The 24,454-nt window shown below is 36.0% G+C and overlaps 1 protein-coding gene across 7 annotated transcripts in view; it reads right to left on the reverse strand.

The window, feature by feature from the left end:
- Positions 1 to 9,806: 9,806 nt before the first annotated feature.
- Positions 9,807 to 24,454, reverse strand: part of LOC123262028 (glutamic acid-rich protein-like) — a 30,320-nt gene continuing 15,672 nt past the window's right edge. For all 7 annotated transcript variants that reach the window (XM_044724013.1, XM_044724011.1, XM_044724010.1 and 4 more), the window contains one exon: positions 9,807 to 10,721. In XM_044724013.1, coding sequence (XP_044579948.1) covers positions 10,231 to 10,721 — 491 coding nt within the window. In that variant the 3' untranslated portion in view covers positions 9,807 to 10,230. The remainder of the gene's footprint in view (positions 10,722 to 24,454) is intronic.

A 24,454-nucleotide genomic window follows, 5' to 3' on the forward strand; every position in this document is an offset into this window, starting at 1 on the left:
GCTGTCCCTTGACCGTGGCTACGTTAGACCCGCAGATGTGATCTTTCGAACCCGAGCCTACCGTCATAAAAGACTTAAGGAAAGTTTAACTAAAATTTCCTTAGCGGATTAAGTCGTAAAAATTAAAATTCTAAGTTTTATTTTCTAGCTATAAACTAAAAGTGCTTAGGATTTTCCCATCCCTTGGGAAGAACCCAGCTATTCTCATCTCCGACACGGCCATCCTGACGATCACACGTCCTCGGGTGCATCTAAAATTTGGTTTTTGCTTAACGTTAGATTTAAATTAACAACTTCAAATAATGAATGATCTACTTTGAATAATCTGCCGATTCAGGGATCCAACCGAACAACGAAGAATAGTAGAGTTTATAAAATATTTTAAAGAACTTTAAATTGTGTAATCGCTAATGCCAGTTGTGTTTCTCGCAAGCTGTAGAGATTCTCTTTAAATTTTTATTCTTTGCAAATGACAGGATAAAACACATCTAAATTACTTTAGAGCTCCACTGCCACACTGGGCAAGTGGTGTAAAGAGAATCACATCTAATTAGTTTTAGGACTCCCACTGTCACACTGGACAAGTGGTGTAAAAGGGAAACACATCTAAATTACTTTTTAGGACTCCACTGCCATACACCTGGGCAAGTGGTGTAAAGGAAACACATCCTAAATTGCTTTAGACTCCACTGTCATTACTGGACAGAGTGGTGTAAAGGAAATCAATATCTAAATTGCTTTTAGACTCCACTGCCACACTGGGCAAGTGGTGTAAAGGAAACACATCTAAATTGCTTTAGACTCCACTGCCACACTGGACAAGTGGTGTAAAGGAAACACATCTAAATTGCTTTAGACTCCACTGCCACACTGGACAAGTGGTGTAAAGGAAACACATCTAAATTGCTTTAGACTCCACTGTCATACTGGACAAGTGGTATAGGTTTATTTGGTTCAAATTACTGTCCATGTTCTTCAGAGCTTTCTACATTTATTGAGTCATTTTCGTCCTCAGGATCACTAAGATCCAACTCGCTAGGAACACAACTCTGCGGCATTTTTCTTAATTTATCGTGACTGTATTTATACGTTCTTTTGCCTTTAACTGAATTTAAAATATATCTGTCTCCTTCTAAAACCTTCGCTATTACAAATGGACCCCTAAATTTCGGATCTAACTTAGTCTGATTTCTTTCTTCGTTTTTCAATAATACGAAATCACCAATGCTAAACTTAACTACTTTAGCCTTAGTTTTATCAAATCTATTTTTATCATAGAGAGCATTACTTTCGATATTACTTATAGCTTGTTGCCTTACATTGGAGATATCTACTTCTCTAACTTCGGTATTTTCATGCGCTAAAAATCCGTAAGGTCTTGCCACCTTACCAATTAATAATTCTAAGGGACTTGATTTGGTGACACGATTGGTAGTGCAATTCAGAGCCAACTGTATTTCGCCTATTGCTTCCTTGCCATGACCGTCCGGTAGTTTCTACTGCAGTGAACATGTTCTTTAAAGTACCCATAACGCGCTCTACCTGACCATTTGCTCTACAAGATCCCGTAGCTATTAAATGTAATTTAATATCTTGACTTTTACAATAATTTTGGAAATCCTTACCGGTAAAGCATCTCCCTTGGTCAGCGATTACTCGACAAGGACTACCAAAAATAAATATAGCTGATTTAAGTGCTTTGATTGTACTAAGAGAATCTATATTACGGGTATGGTACAGGTATACGTATTTTGTAAATGCGTCAATGAGTACAATAACGTACTCTTTTGAGTCATTCTTACCACTTAGCTTGCCCGTAATATCCATATGAACAGTATGCCAGGGTATACTGGTTTTAGGTATTGGATGTAATTCGGCTTGTACCTTGCCTGAATTGGATTTAGAAACTTGACAAGTATGACAGTTTTCTACAAATTTCCGAACGTATTTCGCCATCCCTTCAAACCAATAATATTCGTACAGTTTTTTCAAGAGTTTTTATCCCAACCTAAATGCATGATCGATTGATGTACGTGATTAATAACAGACCATCGAAAACCTCGAGGAATAATGGGTAGACAAAGGGTTTTCCCATTTCTTTGAATTTTCCGATAAAGGGTACCGGATCTTAATTCGTACGTCTTTAAAATGTCTTCCGCGATTTCATCGTCTTGTAATTTAGAAACGATTTCTGAAATTTGAGGATCACGACGTTGCTCTGCTAATGTAACCAATCTTCCGATATTTCCGTAAAATTAATTACCTTCTCTTCAATTTTATCAAGGTTTACGAGTGATGTCAATTGGGTTACGAGAAAAGAAGTCAACATGTGACATTCGTTTCCCACTTCTCTGTAAACAATTTCAAAAGTGAAGGATTGTAGAAAAGCCCCACCATCTATGAACCCGGTCATTTTAAATTGATTTTTATTTTTGAGACGCTTTTAAGAATTGCAGTCAGTAACAACTGTAAATTCTCGACCATGTAAATAATGCCGAGGTAGCTTAATTGAGGTTTTACTACGGCTAAGGTTTCCAGCTCGTACGAATGATACCTGGTATTCGGCTGAGCTGGTCCTTTTTACTATAGTATTCTACAACTCTATTGTTACCTTCTACTTTTAACATTAATATAGCCCCGTAACCGTCAGAGCTAGCATCGGTGTGTAGTTCAATCGGATAATTAGGGGTCGAAGATTATCAACACTGGCTCATTTGTTAAGATGGTAATTATTTTTTTGTCGTAGGGTTTCGTGTTTATCTTGCCAATCTATGTTTTGTTTCCTGAGGTAAGAGAGTATAAAGGTTTCATAATTTGAGAAAACTTTGGGATGAATTTACGGAAATAAGAAGCTAAACCGATAAATTGTCTTAATTGTTAACAGTAGTTGGTGCAGGTAAGGAATTTAAAGCTTGTATTTTACGCGGATTGGGTCTTATGTTACCATTAGTGACTTCATAACCCAGGTAAGAGATTGATGTTTTAAGGAATGAACATTTAGCAAAGTTAAATGAAAATCCAGTTTTAACCAGAACGTTTAGAAGGGTTTCCAACCGTTCCAACGCCTGCTCTATCGAACTCGCAATAATAAGCACATCATCTAAGTAAACTACAACCTAAGAGTAAGCTAAATCACCCAGAGCTTTGAGAATTTCTCTTTGAAAAACAGACGGTGCATTTTTCAATCCAAATGGCATTTTTAGATATTCATATTGACCATCGGGAGTAACAAAAGCAGTGAATTCAGTAGAATTTGGGTGGATACCGATTTGGTGAAAGCCGCTAGCCATATCTAAGCTTATAAAATATTTAGCATCCCGTAATCCCGCGATCTGATCTGAAATTAAGGGTAAAGGAAATCTATCTGCAACGGTATTTTTTATTTAACTCTCGGTAATCTACACAAAGTCTATCTGAACCATCTTTCTTCTTAACGAGTAATATAGGGCTAGAAAACGGTGAATTACTAGGTTTTATAATTTTTTGCTTTAAGTAATTCTTCGATTCTTTCACGGACAATTTCCCGCTCTTCAACGCTAAGTCGATACGGTCTTCTCTGAACGGTAATATTAGGGTCTATGAGACGTATTTCTAATTGACCTGTAGTAGCTTCGGTTCGGGGAAAACCCGTGATAAAAAGAATCTTTAAAATTTTCTAAAACGGAAATTAATCTAGTTTATCATTACCCGTGACGTCAGTGTCTACTTTGTTGAAGTTAATCTCACTAGGAACTTTGTTTCGCATGTATTGACTACTTTAGCCTTGCAAATGGTAAAATGATTTTGCGTAATATTTACTTCGAAACCCTGACCTAGAATTTCACGACCAATCATTATATTATGTTTTAAATAATTATCGGGAATTACATGAAAGACTATCTCCAATGTAAAGTTATTTATACGAACAGTAGATAAAATTTGTAATGTACATTTTACACAATTATCTCCGATACCTCTCATTAAAACTATATCATTGATATGTTTTCCAGAAAATTTATTGGCAACCGATTCTTTAATTAGTGAGCACTCAGCTCCTGAATCAAAGCAAAATGGAAACGACTCACCCATATGGTCATTGTACCCACTGGAACATCCACGGTGCAAAAGTCCACTCGGCGTTCGGTGCTCGAGTGCTGATTTCCACTGTTGTTGCCGCTGTTGTTGCTGTTGTTCTTCCTTGACGGACAGTTTGGTGCAATATGACCCTCTTTATGGCACTTAAAAGCAGGTTACTTTTATCGCGGTGGATGGTCGACTTCCTTCTGGACTATGAGAATTTTTCCTCTTGTCCAGAAATGACTTCTTGCGACATTCAGATATTTTGTGACCAGAAATACCGCAGAAAAGACATTTAATCCGTGTCTCCGTTGGCTTGAAGCGTTTCGGGTCTGAACTTGACGAGTTCTCGGACGATTTGCAACGGTCGCTTCTTTGCGTACGAGTAAGCCCTCATTTCATTAAGAAATTGGTCTTCCGTTTTTACCTCACTCGTAAGCGCTGTGCGTTCGACCCGGTGATCTTGCGATGTTAATCGATAGAGAACAGCGCCGTTGATAATCTCCGCCATACTCAAATTTTCCCACCTCGCCTTGAGAAGAGGCGTAAACGAATCCCAAAAGCTCCAGTTGTCTCGTCTTTTAACGGTTGTTCGTTAAAATCTTCATAAGGGCAGAAGCTGCGGTTTCTCTTCCACCAAAACGGGAAATAAAAAGTTCCTTGAATCGAGACCAAGTAATAGTTCCTCCAACCATAATTTGAGTCAACCACTGTGCAGCGGAACCCTCTAAGGCGCTACTAAGCGCGGAAAATAGTGCACTGCCTTGCAATGGATTTTCTTCCATCATAATGCTAACAGCTGAACTCCATGCAGCCGGATCAGAGCCAGAGGTTTCTGGGTTAAAAACGTGGTAGTGTAAACTTCCTGGAATTTGTGTCAGGTTTTGGGCAATTGATTGAATCAGCTCACGTAAAATAGCCACGCCGTATGCTGCATTGCATTGATATACTCGGCGTCGATCCCACTTCTGATGTCAGATTAGCGTTGGGGTTGAGAAAGGGCGCATACTATTATTATTATCTTGAGACATTTTATTATTTAATCACAACAATATCTAGATGACACAAAATATCGTACAACTTTATTAATACTACAATTACTGGTTTTCTTTGTAACAATGTTTTACTTAAGCGTAGCACACACACACATTTATACACACACACAATGTTATCTAGTCACTACACTAAAAGAGTATAATTTAATATTATTATTTAATTATTAACAATTATAATTTATTTAATATACACCCCTAAGAACTAGCAATATGAACAATATTAACAAATAAGATATCGTTAATGTTAAACGTTAGAAATAATAAAATGACGACAGACTTGGATAAGAGAACGAATCCCACACGGTCAGAAAGGACCAGCAATCAGTTATCGCTCACTGTTCAGAGAGAACTTGACTCTTCTCAAAACTTATTTTTGTCAATCAGTAGCTCCTTCAGGTAATTATTCTGAGAAAAAAATGTACAAGCTACGTTTTTGCAATTGTACATTCCGAAGATGTACACTTGGGTATTGCTGTCCATTGACCCTGGCTCACTTAAAACCACAGATGTGATCTTTCGACCCCGAGCCTACCGTCATAAAAGACTTAAGGAAAAGTTTAACTAAAATTTCCTTAGCGGATTAAGTCGTAAAAATTAAAATTCTAAGTTTTATTTTCTAGCTATAAACTAAAAGTGCTTAGGATTTTCCCATCCCTTGGGAAGAACCCAGCTATTCTCATCTCCGACATATATATATTAGTTAAATCTTTTAAAATTTTTTACAGCTTTTTAAAATGTTTAAAAATTTTTGAAAATTCTTTAAACATTTTAAAAAGCCGAAAAGGTACATTTAGATTTTGTAAAAATTAATAAATACTTATTTCAATTTTTACGAAATATTTTTAACTTCCCGATTTTCGAAAATTTTCATAGCGGGAAGTTAAAAAAAATTCTTTTCAATTTAATTAATTATAGTACGTAGCTTTACTAGTATAGTAGTAACGATGATTGACAACATTTCTAACTTGTCACCTATATTTCAATACAGTCAATAATTCATATTCAAACAAAATTAATTCACGTACTATCGTTCGTAGTAGCGTAATCGGTTAAGCATCGGCTTCGCGTCTGTAGGGTCGTGTGTTCGAATCTTTGTTAGGACGTATTTAATTTATTTCTTCTGGCTAGGTAGGCGAGTGTTTAAGTTTAGACTAACGTATGTTATATCTGGTAAATTTCTGAGTCCAAAATGCACTTTGAACTAAAAACTATAAGAGTTCTCTTCTATTAATTTTTTATTCAAAATATGTTTATAGTTAATAACAAAATGGTGGATCATAGGGGCCTGGTGTGCGCAGAATAAATTTTGCATGCGTTATAGTAATCCTGTCGGACTTCTGGGCTCTAAGTAGGTTCTATGCACGTGTTAAATTAGGTCCGACATTAGACACTAAAGTGGTAAAAACGGAAATTTGTACCACTTTGGGGTCTAACGTCGGACAATTTAACATGAGAATAGATCCCACTTAGAGCCCAGAGGTCCGACCGGAGTCCTACCTTAGGAGGCTCTATTTAGGCTCTAAATTTCGACTCTAGGACACGAGTGAAATTCAATAGACCCTTGTTCTAAAGTAACAAATAATAGTACAAGTTATATCCCTGTTGAAAAACTCCAATAAGATCCCATCAAAAGCGACAAAAGCCACTTAGAAACCAATAAAACTTATGGGTTTCTAAGTGGCTTTTGTCGCTTTTGATGGGATCCTATTGGAAATTTTAAACAGGGATGTAACTAAATAAAAATAAGATTGTTAAATAACATTTATTATTAAATCCACTTTTAGAAGAGTGTTGGTGGTTTATTATTATCATTATCATTATTATTATCATTATCTGAATGATTTAATCACAATATAACTATTGAAATGACCCTGAAGTTAGCCGACACCCGCCATTTTAAATCTTTAAATAAAAAGACCTGTAATTTGGAAAAAAAAAAATTTTTTTTAGTTTTGAAAAAATACTCGTCTAGATTTTTGAATTTTCTAAACGAGTATTTTTTTCAAAAGATCAAATAATAAATATTCGAGTTATAATTTTAAATTAAATTTTATGATTAAGTATTTTTCATTTAAAAATTTTTACAAATTTAATTACTCTTTGATTTTTATTTATAATTTTCCGAAATCTAGACGAGTATTTTTTTTTTTTCACTTTTCCAATTTTTCAGCCTGAAATTCACCGAAAACCGCTATTTTTTAAAAAAATGTCTTGTAATTTAAAAAAAAAAACAAAAATTTTCAAATTAAAAAAAAATACTCGTGTAGATTTGTCATTTTTCTGAACGAGTATTTTTTTTTTTTTTATATTCATAATTTTTTTGATTTGAAAAAAAAATTTCGAAAATAAAAAATTTTCAAAAAAAAATAAAAATTTTTTTTTTTTCAAATTTTGAAAAAAATCAATCTTTTTGACGGAAAAAATAAAGATTTTTGAGAAAAAAAATTTTTTTTTCATTCAGAAAAAGAATGAAAATCGAAAAATTGCTTATAATGGTGATTTTTGCGAAAACAAAGAATTTGAAGCTTCGGGGCACTTTGAAAAAAAATTCGCAGCGCTTTGAATTTTTAAGAGATTTTAGGGGACACTTTAAGGTTGGAAAATTACCGTCGATATCCTTCGTTTATCCATTTTATCCAAAGTTATACCAAGTTATCCAAATATTCTTAATTATGCGAATTTTTGTCTTTTTTTCAGTCAAAGTTTTCAATTCAAAAAAAATTTTTTCCCCAAAAGCCGTTTACAGTATCTTATAAAGAATATTGTGTAGTTTCCAAAACCTTCCGTGGATTTCATACACGATCATTATTTCTAGAGATATTGATTATTAAAGTCAAAAAGCACTTTTTTGCTTTGATTCGCGATAACTCCCCCTGATTAAAAAAAGGAATTTGATAGAATTAAAAAAATTTATATCCTCACGAATGCTATCAAATCCTGAAAATATGATTCAAAAGGATTCAACATGATTTAGAATTTTTAATTCTGTTAAATACTATTTAACTCTAAAAATATGATTTAACAGGATTTGAAATGATTTAAACTGTTAAATACTGTCAAATGCTTGTAAATCCTAAAAATATGATTAATTAGGATTTAAGATGATAGAAAATTATAAATACTTTTAAATTCTACAAAATTATTCATAATGATATGCGACATCTCGACGTCTTGAGATCCTAGGAAGCTTTCCTAGCTATTCCTGCGATGGTGTGTGTATGTATGTGTGTATGTATGTATGTATGTATGTATGTATGTAAACCTCTTATAACTTTTGAACGGCTCGACCGATCGGATCAAGATAGGTGGCGATCCAAAAAGTATCATTGCCATTAAATTTCGTAGAAATCTGAATCGATTCGGTTTATTAGATTTTGAGCAATCTCAAAAATAAAAAATTTGAAATAACTTTTTAACGGCTTTACCTATCGATTCCGAAAATTAATCATCTCTTAACCTCAAAAAACCACGTCGATCGCCACTAGCTTGGTCAAAATCGGTTGATTCGTTCGTGAGAGATATCATTGGCGAAAAAAATTAAAAAAATTTTTTTTTTTCAAAATTTCTATAAAATTTTTGGTTTGAACAGTTTGTGCCCTTAGATTCTTTAAAGAGCTCAAGAAACTGCGTTTAATGCCGTAAACCGCAAAAAAAATCAGTTGATTCAATCAAACGTTATTGCAGTTTGAAAATTCAAAAAAATAGTGTTCAATAGCCAGTCCCATGGCTAAGCGGTATAATGCTTGTCATGCTTGCTTGGGACTGGTGAGGCGTGGGTTCGAATCCCGGTGTGAGCTGAAATTTAATTTTCAGTGAACATCGGTGCTCGTAACTCATGCCGGGCTGTACAGGTTTGGGTTTTTCGATGGTTTCCCCAAGCCCTGTGCTACCGGTGGGGCACAGGCAAATGCGTGCAGTTTCCCCAAAGTCGGCCCATCGCCGCATTACTCTCCAGGCTGAAAAAGTATGTAATACCGCCAAACTTATTCTGCCAAGCTTAATGTACCGATCAGCCTGGAGTCCCCTTCCGGTCTCGGCCGGACCCCCATCGAGACGGAAGTCTGAAAAGCGGGGTTAAAATAAAAAAAAAAAAAAAAAAAAAAATAGTGTTCAATTTAACTTATATCAGACTTTTAAGCTCGAAAAGCATAGAACAATCATATTTTTAAGCTTGGAGAGCGCAAAATAACACAAAAATTATATTTTTGAGCTCTAAGTGCTCAAAATCAAAATAACTGAAATGTTGAGCGCTTAGGTATGGAGTTAGCAGGAAATTGCAGGGCTGGCCTTTAGAGCCAACCGGTTTCCTAATTTTTTCTTTTTATAAAATCGTGATTAAAAATATTGGGGACGAAAAATTTTCAACTTCCGGCTGAGAAAATTAAAAATTTTCGAAAATCGAAAAGAAATTTTGAACGGCTCAACGATCGGATCGAGATAGGTGACAATCCAAAGAGTATCGTTGCCATTAGATTTCGCAAAAATCTGAATCGATTCGATTAGTTAAATTTTGAGAAATTTCAAAAATAATAAATTTAAAAAACTGTTTTTTTGAAATAAATTTTGAACGGCTTTCTCGATTGATTCTAAAAACTATTCAGCTCTTAATCTTGATAAACCACGTCGATCACCACCAGTCCGGGCAAAATCGGTTGATGCGTTCGTGAGATATCGTTGTCGAAAAAAAATTTTTTTTAAGAATTTATATAAAATTTTTAGCCTGATTAGTTTGTGCTGTAAGATTCTTTAAAGAGCTCAATAAACTTCGTTGAATTCCGTAAACCGCGAGAAAATCGATTGATTGATTCAAAAGTTATTGTGGTTTGAAAATTCAAAAAATAGTGTTTTATGAAAACTTCTGTTAGACTTTTGAGCACGAAGAGTTCAAAAGCATAGAACAGATTTCTTTTTGAGCTCGGGGAGCTCAAAATAACCTGAAAATCATATTTTTGATCTCGGAGAGCTCAAAAACAAAATAAGTGTAATGTTGAGCGCTCAGGTATGGAGTTAGCAGGAAGTTGCAGGGATGGCCGTTACGGTCACCCGTTTCCCTAATTTTTATTGAACTAAATTGTTTTTTCTTAAAAAAAAATCTTTATTCATTAGTTTCATACATATTTTACTCTGATAAATCTTCATCAGAACTTTTATGAACATATTTTCTTAATATTTTCATCTTTGATAATCTGCTTTCTATTGCCTTTTCAGTCTCATTATCTTCTTCATCATCATTATCATGATTATCGTCATCATTATCTTCACCACCATTATCTTCATCATCATTATCTTCACCACCATTATCTTCATCATCATTATCTTCACCATCATTATCTTCACCATCCTCATCATGTTCTCCATCTTCATCATCATAATTTCTTTCTTCTTGGTTTTCTTTTTCTTCTCTGTCTGAAGAGCCCTTCGTTTTATTATTGTTACGTTCTTTTTTTTTACCGTCTTCATGTATTTTTCGGTTGTCCGTTCTTTTGGGAGCTTTCAAATTGGCTATAAATTTACTTAAATAGCCTCCTAATTTTCCATGAATATGGTCTTTTGCTAGCAGATCTAAATTTTTGTACCATGGAGAGGTATCTAGGTAATACTTGAAAATACCTACAAAAAAAAATATTATAGTTAAAAATATGCCGCTCGTGAAGTGTTATTCAAATTTTTCGTAATATTCAATTTAGTGTTAAAAAAACAACAAGCTTTTAAGGACGTTTATACATGAAACTTAAGGACGTTCCCAAAAAAAACCGTTTTCCTAAAATTTTTTTGAAATTTTGAGTGCTTATACTCATAAGTATCCACAGATTCGGTAGAATCTGGCGCCAAGTTCCGTTCATCAAATCTGCTGTAAACGGAGCGCCAGACTACCGACTATGTTTACTGTAAGCAGAACGGTATTTTGAGGTTGCAAAATTTTATTTAATTCTACGGTACTTTTTTTTCCTAAATTGTATATTATAACAGTAATTCATACTTTATTTGACTGTTATTAATTAGTTATATTCACTTATAACAATTAATCTACTTGAAATTACTAAATTTAATCAGCACAAACTATAGCAACGCAAAAATTTCGATCCTGACTTTTTTTCAATGGGCAAAGTGATCTGCCACAGACTAAATAATTCGAGAATTCATAGTAATCCTTCATTAGATGGGAAACTACAGTTAAAAAAGATATTTCACAGCTTGCATCTACACCCGCCAGGGTGCACTAGAATTATTTTTACATAAACTGTAGTTTCAAGGGGATAGTTTGCTATAAAAAATGCTGCCAACGCGAGATTTAAGTTGGTACCAATTGTAAATTTTTATTATAATTACAAAAAATACTAAAATCCGAACAAAAACAGTTTCACTGTAAAAAATCGCGCCAAGTCCACGTTCATAAGACTATTAAGAAAAAATTTGTGTTTGTCTTTACAACAATATATAAAAGAAAAAAATAAAAGAATCCAAGTAACCGATATGATTGTTTATGATTTTCGGAAATTAAAAAAAAAATGTGTTATAAATTTAAAAATTAAAAAAAAAATTTTGGAACGTACTTGGTGTGCGTCATTGTGTATTTAAATTTTTTTAAAGTCCTAGTAAATAGATTTTACGAATTTCATTAAAAGTAAAATATTTTGCAACCGCGCACACTAAATACGTTCCAAATTTTTTTTTTTAATTTTTAAATTTGTAACAAAATTTTTTTTAATTTCCGAAAATCATAAACAATCATATCGGTTACTTGGATTTTTTTATTTTTTTATTTTATATATTTTTGTAAAGAAAAAAACAAATTTTTTTTCTTAATAGTCTTATGAACGTGGACTTGGCGCGATTTTTTACAGTGAAACTGTTTTTGTTCGGATCCTCTATACGTAGGAATTTTTTTAAATAGTCCTTGCGGCACTAAATTTTGAAATATTAGCATTTAAAATTTGTATATTTTACATACAAACTCTATGCTGACCGTCGTTCAAGCGAACGTTTTTATAAATATCAATCGTACTCTTATTGGGATTGTTTTAAAATACTGAGAATCATTAATTGAAGATATAACAAGTATTTTTTATTAAAAATAACAAACGAGCGGTATTCATTTTTTTATAAAAAATGTTTAAAAGTTGTGAATTTCGATATTTTACGTGAGTGGAAGTAAGTGAGCGATAGTCTGTAAAGAGAGACAGAACTAGGGCGTGAGAAAGAAACCAATAGCCATAACCTATTGGTGTCTTTTTCTTGTCTATGAACGTCCTTAATAGCAAGGTAAAAGCCCCAATTCCCGTTCACTCCATGTATTTGTATATCTATATTCATAAATGCAAATATACAAATGCATGGAATGAGCAGGCACTGGTTCCTGAGCTGCTATTGAGACTTTTACCTTAGATAAAAATTAATATTTTACAATTTTGACAAGTTTAATAGTATAATTATCTTCCCTCAAAAACTCAAAACTCTCTGTCGATCATTTAAAAAAAGTTATTAACGATTCAAAAGTATAGTTTTAACATAGAGCTTTATGAAAGAGCATCGATTTTTTGGATTTAAAATTATCATATATTTATTATTCAAGTAGATGCATTGATCAATAATGCTCAAAAATATTATTTGATTTTTATAGTTTATATAATTGTACAAAACAGTAGTGTTAACCAATCTTTTAATTATTTATTAATTATTTTAGCCTATCGATTCAAAACTATTTCGGTTGGTTTTTCACCATATTGAAAACAAGCAATAGCGCTCACTACATATATAGATACACAATCGTGGTCGTTATTTTAAGTATGTTTTTAAGTTCACTGGAAAATAGCCATTTGTAAACTCGAACATTTATAAATTATAAATTTGATAATTAATTGATAATGTCATTTGTAAAATTAGTCGCAAATAAAAAATGATATTAATGAAATGGAAATTTCACCAAACATGAATTTAGTCATTTATGAAATAGCAAAAGCATTTTTCAGAATTTTTTCAAATTTTATTACTAAAAAAAAAATTAAGCCTGGAGAAAAATAGCTTCTTTTTTTGAATGTTTATTTTAAAATATACTTTTCGAAAGAAAATACAAAAAATTATTTAAATATTTATCGTTATTCTTGACTTTTTTTTTGAACAACTTGAAAATATCTTGATGATTTACTATCCATTTTATCAGAGTGGTGTTCTTTCGAATTCTATTTTTTTTTCGATCAATATGAAATTGTTTTTTTTTCACCGTATTTCTCATAAGACAATTCTGAGATTATTTGAGATTTTGTAGAAAGGTTTAAAACTCGAGTAAAAGAATAAGAAATAGCAATCATCTAAAAAATTTATGTTCTTTCTGAAAAATTACGATAATAGATAAAAGGAAGCTTCGAATAAGTCTTTAACATTATTTTTTCAAAAACTAAATAAAAAAAAAAAACATTTGATCCAGTTTTGACTTAACCATATGCTCTGGAAATAATATAATTAATAATTTAAATTTAAATGCGTAAGATATTTTGTTGAATAGTTAATAGTTGAGGCAAAAATAAATAAAATAGTAATTTTCAACTTCCCGCTAAGAAAATTGAAAATTTTCAAAAATTGGGAAGTTATTGGTTTCACCCCGTTTTTCAAAAATCGAGTTTCCAACGGATGTTGACGTTTTGGGGTCCTAGGAAGCTTTCTCGAATGTTTCCACAATGATGTCCGTATGTGTGTGAGTGTGTGTGTGTGTGTTTTTTTTTTTTTTTTTTTTATCTTAGGGGGGGGAATCCTTCTTACAGATTCCAGGCATAGCTGTTCGGCCTGGATATGTGGCGACTCGACGCAGCGTCATACTAAAACTCAACGCTAACGCCCCTACCCACTAAACCCTAAACCCCTTTTCTTCTTTCCTCTAATCCCTCATGGAAACCGCCGTCAGGCATTGCTTCGTGAGGGGAGGATCTAGCTACTGCTATTCCTTCTGGTGGCTAAGGTGTTATTTTTCCTTCCTTCTAGTTTCTGTCATTTGCCCTTTTTCTTTCAATAGAACGTAGCTCTGTAAGCACTTCGGTGGTAAACGTGCTTGTGGCGTTCCAGGCAGCTTCGGATGACAGAATTTCTTCTACTATTGACTCTGGTGTGATTTTCTTGTTCAGGATCTTCTCTAACTCATCACGCTGTGGGTTAAAACGAGGGCACTCAAAGAAAACGTGCTCCGCATTTTCAGCAACTCTTGGGCAAGACGGACACTCTGGGAAATTATCGTGCTTAAAGCGATAAAGGTACTCCCGGAAACAGCCGTGTCCTGACAACATCTGGGTCAGATAGTAGTTGGCCTCGCCGTGATTCCGGTTAAGCCAAACGTTAATCCTTGGTATGAGACGGTGTGTCCATCTCCCTGTTGTCGCGGCGTCCCACTGCGATTGCCATCGTGCGATGCTGTTCTGCCGTTCTTCAGCTCTGAGTTCCTCGGCACTTAGTGTGGTTGACCTCTTTCGTTGGTAAAGGTTCCGTCTTTCCTCAGCTAGAACTCTAAGCGGCAGAGTTCCGGAAATGACACACACTGCTACTTCTGATATCGTGCGGAATGCACTGGCTAGTCTTACAGCGCTCAGTCGATATACTGGTCCAGCTTTTCTCCATGATTCTTGCAACTTCAGCGCGTCTGCCCAAATGGATATTCCATATGTGAGCACCGATGTGACAACTGATGATAGTAGTAGTCTCCTGCTCTGCTTTGGCCCTCCGACGTTCGGCATCAGTCGTGCGAGACTAGCCCTCACTACTGACGCTTTGGCACTGACGTGTTCCACTTGCTGTTTAAAGTTGAGACGGGCATCAAGTATCACTCCCAAATATCGGATGTAAGGTTGTGATGTGATTTCTTGTTCGCCGACTTTCAGCTTGATGGTCTCTAACACTTTTCTGCTGGATATAAGCACTGCCTCAGTTTTGTGTGTAGCCAGATGCAGGTTTACCGTATTCATCCACCGATGGACTTGCTCGAAGGTGATGTCGAACATGTTGTTAATTTCGTCAAGGTGTTTAGCGACGATTACTACGGCTACGTCGTCTGCATATGCTACGAGTTTTACACTTCTTGGCAATTTCAATCTCAATAGGCCATCGTACATGATATTCCACAGCAGTGGACCAAGTACAGAGCCCTGGGGTACACCTCCTGTAATATCGTACTTTTTTAGACCATTCTTTGTGTCGTATTTAAGAACTCTATCGGTGAAATAGCTGGCCACTATTCTACACAGGTATTCTGGAACGTTTTTCTCTCGAAGAGCTTGCATGATGCAGTTCCAGTTGGCGGAATTGAAGGCGTTTTTAATGTCTAATGCCGCCACCAGGCAATACTTCTTTGTGCCACCCTTCCATCTGGTTCCTGCGATCGCTTCTTTAGCCGTGCTAACAACCAGATTGATCGCGTCCAGGGTTGATCGTCCTTTCCGAAATCCATACTGGTTGTCTGCCAGGAGTGGGTCGACTACTGCATCTATTCGTTGATGAATTATGCGCTCAAGTATCTTACCCGCCGTATCTAGCATGCAAAGTGGTCGGTAAGATGACGGTTCTTCTGGTGGTTTCTTCCCTTTAGGTAACAGTACCAATCGTTGCTGTTTCCACTTACGAGGAAAAGTCCCCTCCTTGAGGCATGCATTATAAGCGTCTAGGAATAATGTTGGAGCTGCCTTTATGATGGTTTTCAAGGCTAAATTAGGGATTCCGTCCAGTCCCGGCGCTTTATTATTCCCTACACGGTTACAAGCCTCCAGCAGTTCTTCTTCAGTGACAGGTGGGATGTCGTCCAATTTGCCTGGCGCCAACTGGTAATCGTAGTTGCGTTGCTGTGGAAACAGTGCAGTGACGATTTTCTGAAGAAGTTTGTGTGTGTGTGTGTGTGTGTGTGTGTGTGTGTGTGTGTGGCCGTCTGTAAACCTCTCATAACTTTTGAACGGCTCGACCGATGTCATCGCCGTTGATGCCATTCGAAAGAGCTTGACCAAACTTAGATTTTGAATACAATTTGGACTGACTCAAACCAGTAGATTTCGAAAAATCTTTAAAAAACTACAAAAAAATTTTTTTTTTAATATGCTTTTTTTGGAATAACTTTTAACCCTTCGTCACTCGCGTCATGAGCAAATCGCGCCTAACAACTACTCAACCTATAGAGACTCACTATAGTGCAAGCGAGAAACTAAAAAAGACGCGAGTGAGGAAGGGTTAAACGGCTTCACCGATCAATTCCATAAACTAATCAGCTCTTAACATCAAAAAACTACGTCGATCACCGCTAACCCGGTCAAAATCGGTTGATTCGTTCGTGAGTTATCGTTGTCGAAAAAAAAAACCGAAAAAAATATTTTTTCAGAATTACATCGAAATTCTTACTTCAATCAATTAAAACTTAAAAATTCATGATGAGGCCTGAAAAACTGCGTGGAATGCCACCAACCGCGTGAAAATCAGTTTATTCATTCAAAAGTTATTGCGGTTTGAAAATTTAAGAAATAGTGTTTTATTAAACTTCCACCAGATTTTTGAGCTCGCAGAGCTTAAAATGACACGAAAATTATATATTTGAGCTCTTCGAGTTAAAAAATATAATTTTTGTGTCATTTTGAGCTCTCCAAGCTCAAAAATTTTATCAAAGTTCGATGAAGCAGGATTTTTTTAGTTTTCAAACTGCTGTAACTTTTGAATGAATCAACCGATTTTCCCGCGGGTGGCGGCGATCGATGTAGTTTTTTGAGCTCTATGAAAAATTTAAGGAAGTACGAGCACCAAGACAACTTTTGATAAAAGGCTTGATTTTTTTTTAATATGAAGTTTAAATATGTCTTAACAAATTCTGAAAATTTGAAGGAGATTGCCCGATTATTTAAATAAATAATTAACTTTAAAGTTGAGCAATTTAACATTGGTCTTATGGGGTAACCTCCAAACATTGATACATTTCTGTATTTTTCTCGTAAAACTGTCGGTGAATATTTTTAAAAAACTTATGGATGAAAGTAAATATATTAGTGATAAATTTAATTCAAAAAAATTAACACTTGCCCGACTAATTAAAGTGTATTAATTAAAAGAAAAATAAATCCCGCCATTAGCCAATGTTAAATGTATATCTATATATTGAGAAAAATCATATGGTTACTGCTTTCCCCTTACCGCGCTAGAGTGGATACCTATCCCCACCCCGCCTAGCGCTCGTACTTCTTTAAACCAAAAAAAATCATCTGATGAAACATTTCGGAGTTATTACAAAAAAACACTTTTTTCGATTTTTTTCGACAACGATATCTCACGAACGCATAAATCGATTCTAACGCATTTGGTGGTGATCAATGCGGGTTTTCAAGGTCAAGAGCTGATTAGTTTTAGAGGTTGATCGGTTCAGCCAATTCGAACATATTTTGAAAAAATGAAAAAAAAAAAAAACTTTTTTTTCCACTTTTTTTTGCAATTTCTTGAAATCTACCGGTCCAAATTGGTTCAAACTTACAGAAAATCTAAATTCGGCGAAGCCCTTTCGAATGACCCCATTTGCGACCAAATCGGTCAAGCCGTTCAAAAGTTATAAGAGGTTTACACACACACACACACACACACACACACACACACACACACACACACACACACACACACACACAACAGCCGCCGAAGGAGTCCAGGCCAGAGCCTAAGCAGAAAAAACCACGCAAATGGATCAGACCCGACGCACTGATCATCCGCCCGGCCGAGAAAACAAAGTATGCCGAGATTCTGCGTCGTATAAAGCAGGACGTCCCAGATGAGCAGGTTCGTTCAACTGTGGATAAGATCAACAAGACCAGAAGTGGGGACTTGTTGATCACGATTTCGAGGAAGAGCACTGACAAAGGCCAAGGTCTGCAAAAGACGATCGCGGACATCCTTAAGGAGGAGGCCAAAGTGATTTGCAAAGGGCCACAGGAGACCATCGAGATCCGAGATGTCGATGACGACACGACGAAAGAGCATATTCAGACCGCTCTAAAGAGGGAAGCTGGAGAAAGTTGTGAAATCCCACTAGAGGCAATCAAGATCCGTAAAGCCTTTAGGGGTACACAGACAGCCACAGTGTCACTACCAGCAGCTGCAGCACAAAAGTTACTGGAGGAAAACTGCAAAATAAGGATAGGCTGGTCTAATTGCCGAATGAGAGCAACGAAGAGACCCATACAATGCTTCAAATGCTGGCACTTTGGGCACTTCGGATCGCAGTGCAAAAGCGAAGTCGACCGGTCTAAACTCTGCATAAGGTGCGGAAAAGAAGGACACAAAATTGCTGATTGTAAAAATCCAGCTAAATGTGCACTGTGCTTTGAACGGCACGGCGTAGAAAAGGCGGCTCACCATGCAGGCACGAACAGATGCCCCATCTTCCAAGAAGCGCTCCAGAAGATAACGAAGCCAAGAACATGAAGATAGTGCAGCTCAACCTCAATCATTGTGAGGCTGCGCATGACCTGCTCATGCAAACTGTGCGCGAATTAGAGGCAGATGTAGCACTTATAAGTGAGCCTTATAGACATCTGAGTAACCAACCCTGGGAATCTGAAAGCACTAACAAAGCCGTCATCTGGTCCTGCGGTAAATGTCCTTTTCAGAGAACAGTCAACAATAAAGAAGCTGGCTTCGTAGCAGCACGGGTAGATGGCATCCACTTCTACAGTTGCTATGCACCACCTAGTCTCTCTAATGACCATTTTGAAGACTTCCTTGATCGGCTAACTGAGGACGCAAGAAAACACTTTCCCGTGGCAATAGCTGGTGACTTCAATTCCTGGGCAACAGACTGGGGCAGCAAGTTCACTAATACACGTGGAAAAGCACTTCTCGAGGCAATGGCCACTCTGGACGTGATCCTTCTTAATACCGGTGACACGCCAACGTATACTAAAGGAGAGGCAAACTCAACTGTCGACCTTACATTTGTCAGCAGTTGCTTAGCTCGAAGAGGTTTTTCTTGGAAAGTATTGAACATCTATACAGCCAGCGACCATAGTGCGATACTATGGGAAATATCAACTGTCCAGAAATTAACAAGAGACAACAGGAGCGCTAGCGCGGTTGGGTGGAAAGTTAAGTCTCTCGACCCCACTGCTTTAGTAGTAGCCTTAGACTGCAATCCGATCATCGTAGAAACTGCTGAAGAGAAGACCAAGGACCTAATGAGAAGAGTCACCCAGGCTTGCGACGCTAGTATGTCTCGGAAACGTCGCATAAATTCAAGACCTTCAATGCACTGGTGGAACGATCACATTAGCATTCTACGCTCAAAGTGTCTTAAAAAAAGAAGAAAGTCTCAGCGTGGCTACAGACGATCTAACTCCGCAGAGCTGTTGGCAGAGTATAAAAAGGCCCGTCGAGAACTGAACAGAGCCATCAAAGAAAGCAAAAGACGTTGCTGGAAGGAACTGGTCGCAGAAGTTGAGAAAGATCCATGGGGCAGACCGTATAAGGTGGTTATGACCCACTTGAAATGCCAACCAATGCCATCACCTACGTGTCCACAACTCCTAGAGAAGATTGTTACTACGTTGTTTCCCCAACAGCTGGTATTCACCTGCAAGTTGGAGCAGCTCAATTCTGAAGACATCCCAACTATCACGTTGGACGAGTTGATAGAGGCAGGAAATCGAGTAGGGAATAATAAGGCGCCGGGATTGGACGGAATTCCTAATATTGCTCTGAAATCAATCCTTAGGGCAGCACCAACATTATTCCTGGACGTTTACGATACATGCCTGAAGGAAGGGACTTTTCCCCAGAAGTGGAAACAGCAACGGCTAGTGTTACTTCCGAAGGGGAAAAAGCCGCCGGAAGAACCGTCATCCTACCGACCACTCTGCATGTTAGACACGGCCGGCAAGATATTCGAGCGCATAATTCATCAGAGAATAGAGGCTTTAGTCGATCCACTCCTAGCAGAGAACCAGTTTGGTTTCCGAAAAGGACGGTCAACTCTGGATGCTATCAAATTGGTTGTTGATATAGCCAAGGATGCAATCGCCGGAACGAGATGGAAAGGTGGAAAGAAGAAATACTGCTTGGTGGCTGCTTTGGACATCAAGAATGCCTTCAACTCCGCTAACTGGGACTGCGTTATGCGGGCTCTAGAAGAAAAAACATACCAGGATACCTTCGCAGAATAGTAGCGAGCTACTTCACGAACAGGCTCCTGAAATATGACACGACGAATGGTACGGAAGTGTACGAAATCTCCGGAGGAGTGCCACAGGGATCAGTCTTAGGTCCTCTGCTATGGAACATCATGTATGATGGCCTCCTGAGAATAGCATTGCCTACGGGAGTCAAACTTGTAGCATATGCGGATGACGTAGCTGTCGTGATTGTCGCAAAGCACCTCGAAGAGATAGAAATGGCATTTGATATTACATTCAGACGAGTCAATTTGTGGATGGACATGATGAACTTGCAACTAGCCAAGCATAAAACCGAGGCAGTGCTCATCACCAGCAGAAAAACGGTAGAAACCATCAAGTTGAGAGTCGGAGAACAAGAAATCACATCACAACCATTTATCCGTTATCTGGGAGTGATGCTGGATGCACGACTCAACTTCAAACAGCAGGTGGAACATGTCAGTGCCAATATATAATAAGTTTTCTTTTGTCAGGTGAGTAATTGATGCCTACAAGTTTTAGAAACATGTACAAACATTAGTATATATCGTTCAGAAAATGAAAATTTTTCAGTGTAAAGTTCTATTTTAAATTACTTCTAGTCAATATACAATGACGACGGAAACAATTTTATTATACTAAATAAAATTATTATAATAGTTTGAAGTTTTAGTAAATAAAACAATTCTATTTAATTAAATCGTAAATTATTGGCTATCATTGTTAAGTAAAAATAAAATAAGACAATGGAATTAAGTAAGATTAAATAATATTAAAATTAGCGCACAGGTAATAATTATTTTTTATTTTTTATAACAACTAAATAATAATGAGAATATCAATACAAATTGAAAAATTTCCCACATGTTCAAATTTGTAGAATATTTTTTTTATAACTTGTTTAAAGTTATAGTTAAAGTTAGCAAGTGGAACATGTCAGTGCCAAAGCGTCAGTAGTGAGGGCTAGTCTCGCACGACTGATGCCGAACGTCGGAGGCCCAAAACAGAGCAGGAGGCTATTATTGTCATCAGTAGTCATATCGGTGCTCACTTACGGAATATCCATTTGGGCCGACGCATTAAAGACACAAGAATCATGGAGCAAGGCTGGACCAGTATATCGACTGAGTGCCCTACGAGTAGCTAGTGCCTTCCGCACTATATCAGAAGAAGCAGTGTGCGTCATTGCTGGAACCCTACCTCTTAGAGTTCTAGCAGAGGAAAGACGGGCCCTTTACCAACGGAAAAGGTCAACTGCACTGATCCCTGAAGAACTTAGAATTGAAGAACGGCAGAAGAGCATAGGCCGATGGCAACTACAATGGGATGCTGCAGAGAAGGGTAGGTGGACGCACCGTCTCATACCTCGGGTCGACATTTGGCTTAACCGGAATCACGGTGAGGTCAATTACTATCTTACGCAGATGTTGTCGGGACATGGGTGTTTTCGAGAGTATCTACACCGCTTTAAGCACGATGACTCTTCGGAGTGCCCGTCCTGCCCAGGAGCTGCTGAAGACGCGGAGCACGTCTTCTTTGTATGTCCTCGTTTCGATCCACAGCGTGAAGAACTGGAGAGGATCCTGAACCAGAGAATGCAACCAGATTCACTAGTAGAAGCAATGTTGTCATCAGAAGCTGCCTGGAACGCTACCAACACGTTTGCAACAGAAGTCCTTAAAGACTTGCGTTCCACCGAAAGAAAAAGAGCAAATAGCAGAAGATAGAAGGAAGATAGTTAACACCTTAGCCACCAGAAGGAAGAGCAGTAGCTAGATCCTCCCTTCACGAAGTAATGCCTGACGGCGGTTTCCATGAGGGATTAGAGGAAAGAAGGAAAAGGGGTTTAGGGTTTAGTGGGTAGGGGCGTTAGTGTCGAGTTAGTATGACGCTGCGTCGAGTCGCCACATATCCAGGCCAAACAGCTATGCCTAGAATCCGTAAAAAGGATTCTCCCCCTAAAAAAACACACACACACACACACACACACATATATATATATATATATATATATATATATATATATATATATATATATATATATATATATATATATATATATACATACATACAGACGTACGGACATCATCGTAAAAATAGTCAGGAAAGCTTCTTAGGGCTTCAAAACGTCGAGATCTGTTGAAATCTCGATTTTTACGAAACGGGGTAAAACTAATAACTTCCTGAATTTTTTAAAATTTTCATTTTTTTTAAGCGGGACGTTAAAATCACGAATAAAATATTCAAAGCTTTCTTTTATTTTTTATCTTAATTTCATAAAAACCATAAATTATTTTGATGATTACCATTTTTCATTTTTATGATATATTTTTTTTTCTCAATTTTTAAAGTCCTCGACTAAGTCTCGAAAAGTCCCAGACTGGTGTTGCGAGAAATAAAGCTGAAAAAATTTTTTTATCGATCGGAGGAAAAACTAAAATTTCAAAAGGACACCACTCTGAAAAAATACAAAAATTTTTTAAAAACGTTTGACATAAAAGTTTGATGTAGTAGAAAAAAAATCCAAAAATGATAATCATTGAAATACTTTCGACTTTTTTTAAAAAGAACTAAAAAATAATGATGATACCAGGTCTAAGAAATTTGGTTGAATTTCTTTTCGAAAAGTACATTTTAAAACAAAAATTTGAAAAAAAAAAAAAAAAAACGCCTCAACAAATTACATTTCTAAAAAGTTATAGCAACTTGAAGCAAATTCCTTTCCTTCCAAATTCCATAATTTTTTTTATTGGATGAAAACTTAAAAAAATTTTTTTGATGATATATATATATTAGAGTGGTCCAAAAAAAAAATTTTTTTTTTTTTTCAAGTGCTATTGTCTCAACAGCTTCTCTTATGTATAAAAAAAATTCCCTCCAAAGCGCAGCTTGATATCTTAATTCTTCATGAATTTCTATTTTCCCATTTAAATAACACGTAAAAAAATTTTTTTCAAGTGTTCATCCGGTAAAACTACGAAAAAAATTTTTTTCTGAATTTTTCATCAATTATTCTAGTAGAAAATTTAATTCTCTACAAAAAAGTACTCTAGTAGTTTTTTCGTCATCCTAATGGGTAAAAAGTTATTGAGCTTCAAATACTCGCAATAAATAAAAATTTAATCAGATCTGATTTTAGAATCCATGTTGTATCACATTTCCTGTTACAAAGTATTTAATTATGTAATTTATATTTTTTTCATAAATATAATAATTATATTCAGTAAACATCCGTAAGTACTAGCTTGCTCTCGATTCAAATTTCGAATAAAATTCAAATTCAATTATCTGAGAATATTTGTGCCCTAAATATGAGTGAATTAATCACCAAAAAATTAACAGTTTCATTTGATTTGCTATGCGATTTCCTTGACATGGATCCTATGTTATGGGATACAAATAAAAACTGTATTTATTACTTAACCCTAGACTGGTCAACGTATGAGCGTGACGCTGCGCTCAATTAATATATTTTTTTTATTACATCTTCAATATTTACTAAAATTATTCAAAAAAATTTGACTTTGTTCCTCTAACATTTTAAAATATATTAATAATTTCTTCAAACATCTTCGAAAACGTTAAATTGCTGAAAAAAATTTTTTTTTTAAATTTGTGGCAATTCGCGGGGCTTTCCTCATCGCTTGACCAGTGTCGTAAGTTGTTTTTTGTCCGTGGCGTTGCCGAAAACACATCTAGTCTCTGCCTGTCAAACGTGTATGAACTGGTAACACTGTACGCTCTAAAAGCATTGCGGCAAATCCCTCGTCACTTGACCTAAGTCGTTAGGTCGCGTTTGTTGACCAGTCTAGGGTTGAAATTTTTCAAAGAACTTAAAGTAGTCAACGATGTTGTAGGTTGCTTTAATTGAAAAATATAACCAATTTAGGACCAAAGATGAAGAAGAGAAGCAATATCTGTTACAAGTAGTTGCTGCTCATAGGAAAAAATATCCAAATTGTAATAAGATAAATTATTCATAATTTGCAGTTAATACTTCACCAAAAGACATGTGTAAATTCTATAATAAACAGTCTAGGGTTTGATAAATTTTGAAATAAATACATGAAGTCACCAAAAAAGTTTTCAAAGAGTTGAAAATTATTTCAAATCCATAAAAATTAAATAAATTATCTAGTAAAATTGTCAATTCCTCTAATAAGTTGTTTTGAAACTATCTTACTTGAAATTTTCTTTTAT

The sequence above is a fragment of the Cotesia glomerata genome, linkage group LG3 (genome assembly GCF_020080835.1).
Source record: "Cotesia glomerata isolate CgM1 linkage group LG3, MPM_Cglom_v2.3, whole genome shotgun sequence".
Classification (NCBI taxonomy): domain Eukaryota; kingdom Metazoa; phylum Arthropoda; class Insecta; order Hymenoptera; family Braconidae; genus Cotesia; species Cotesia glomerata.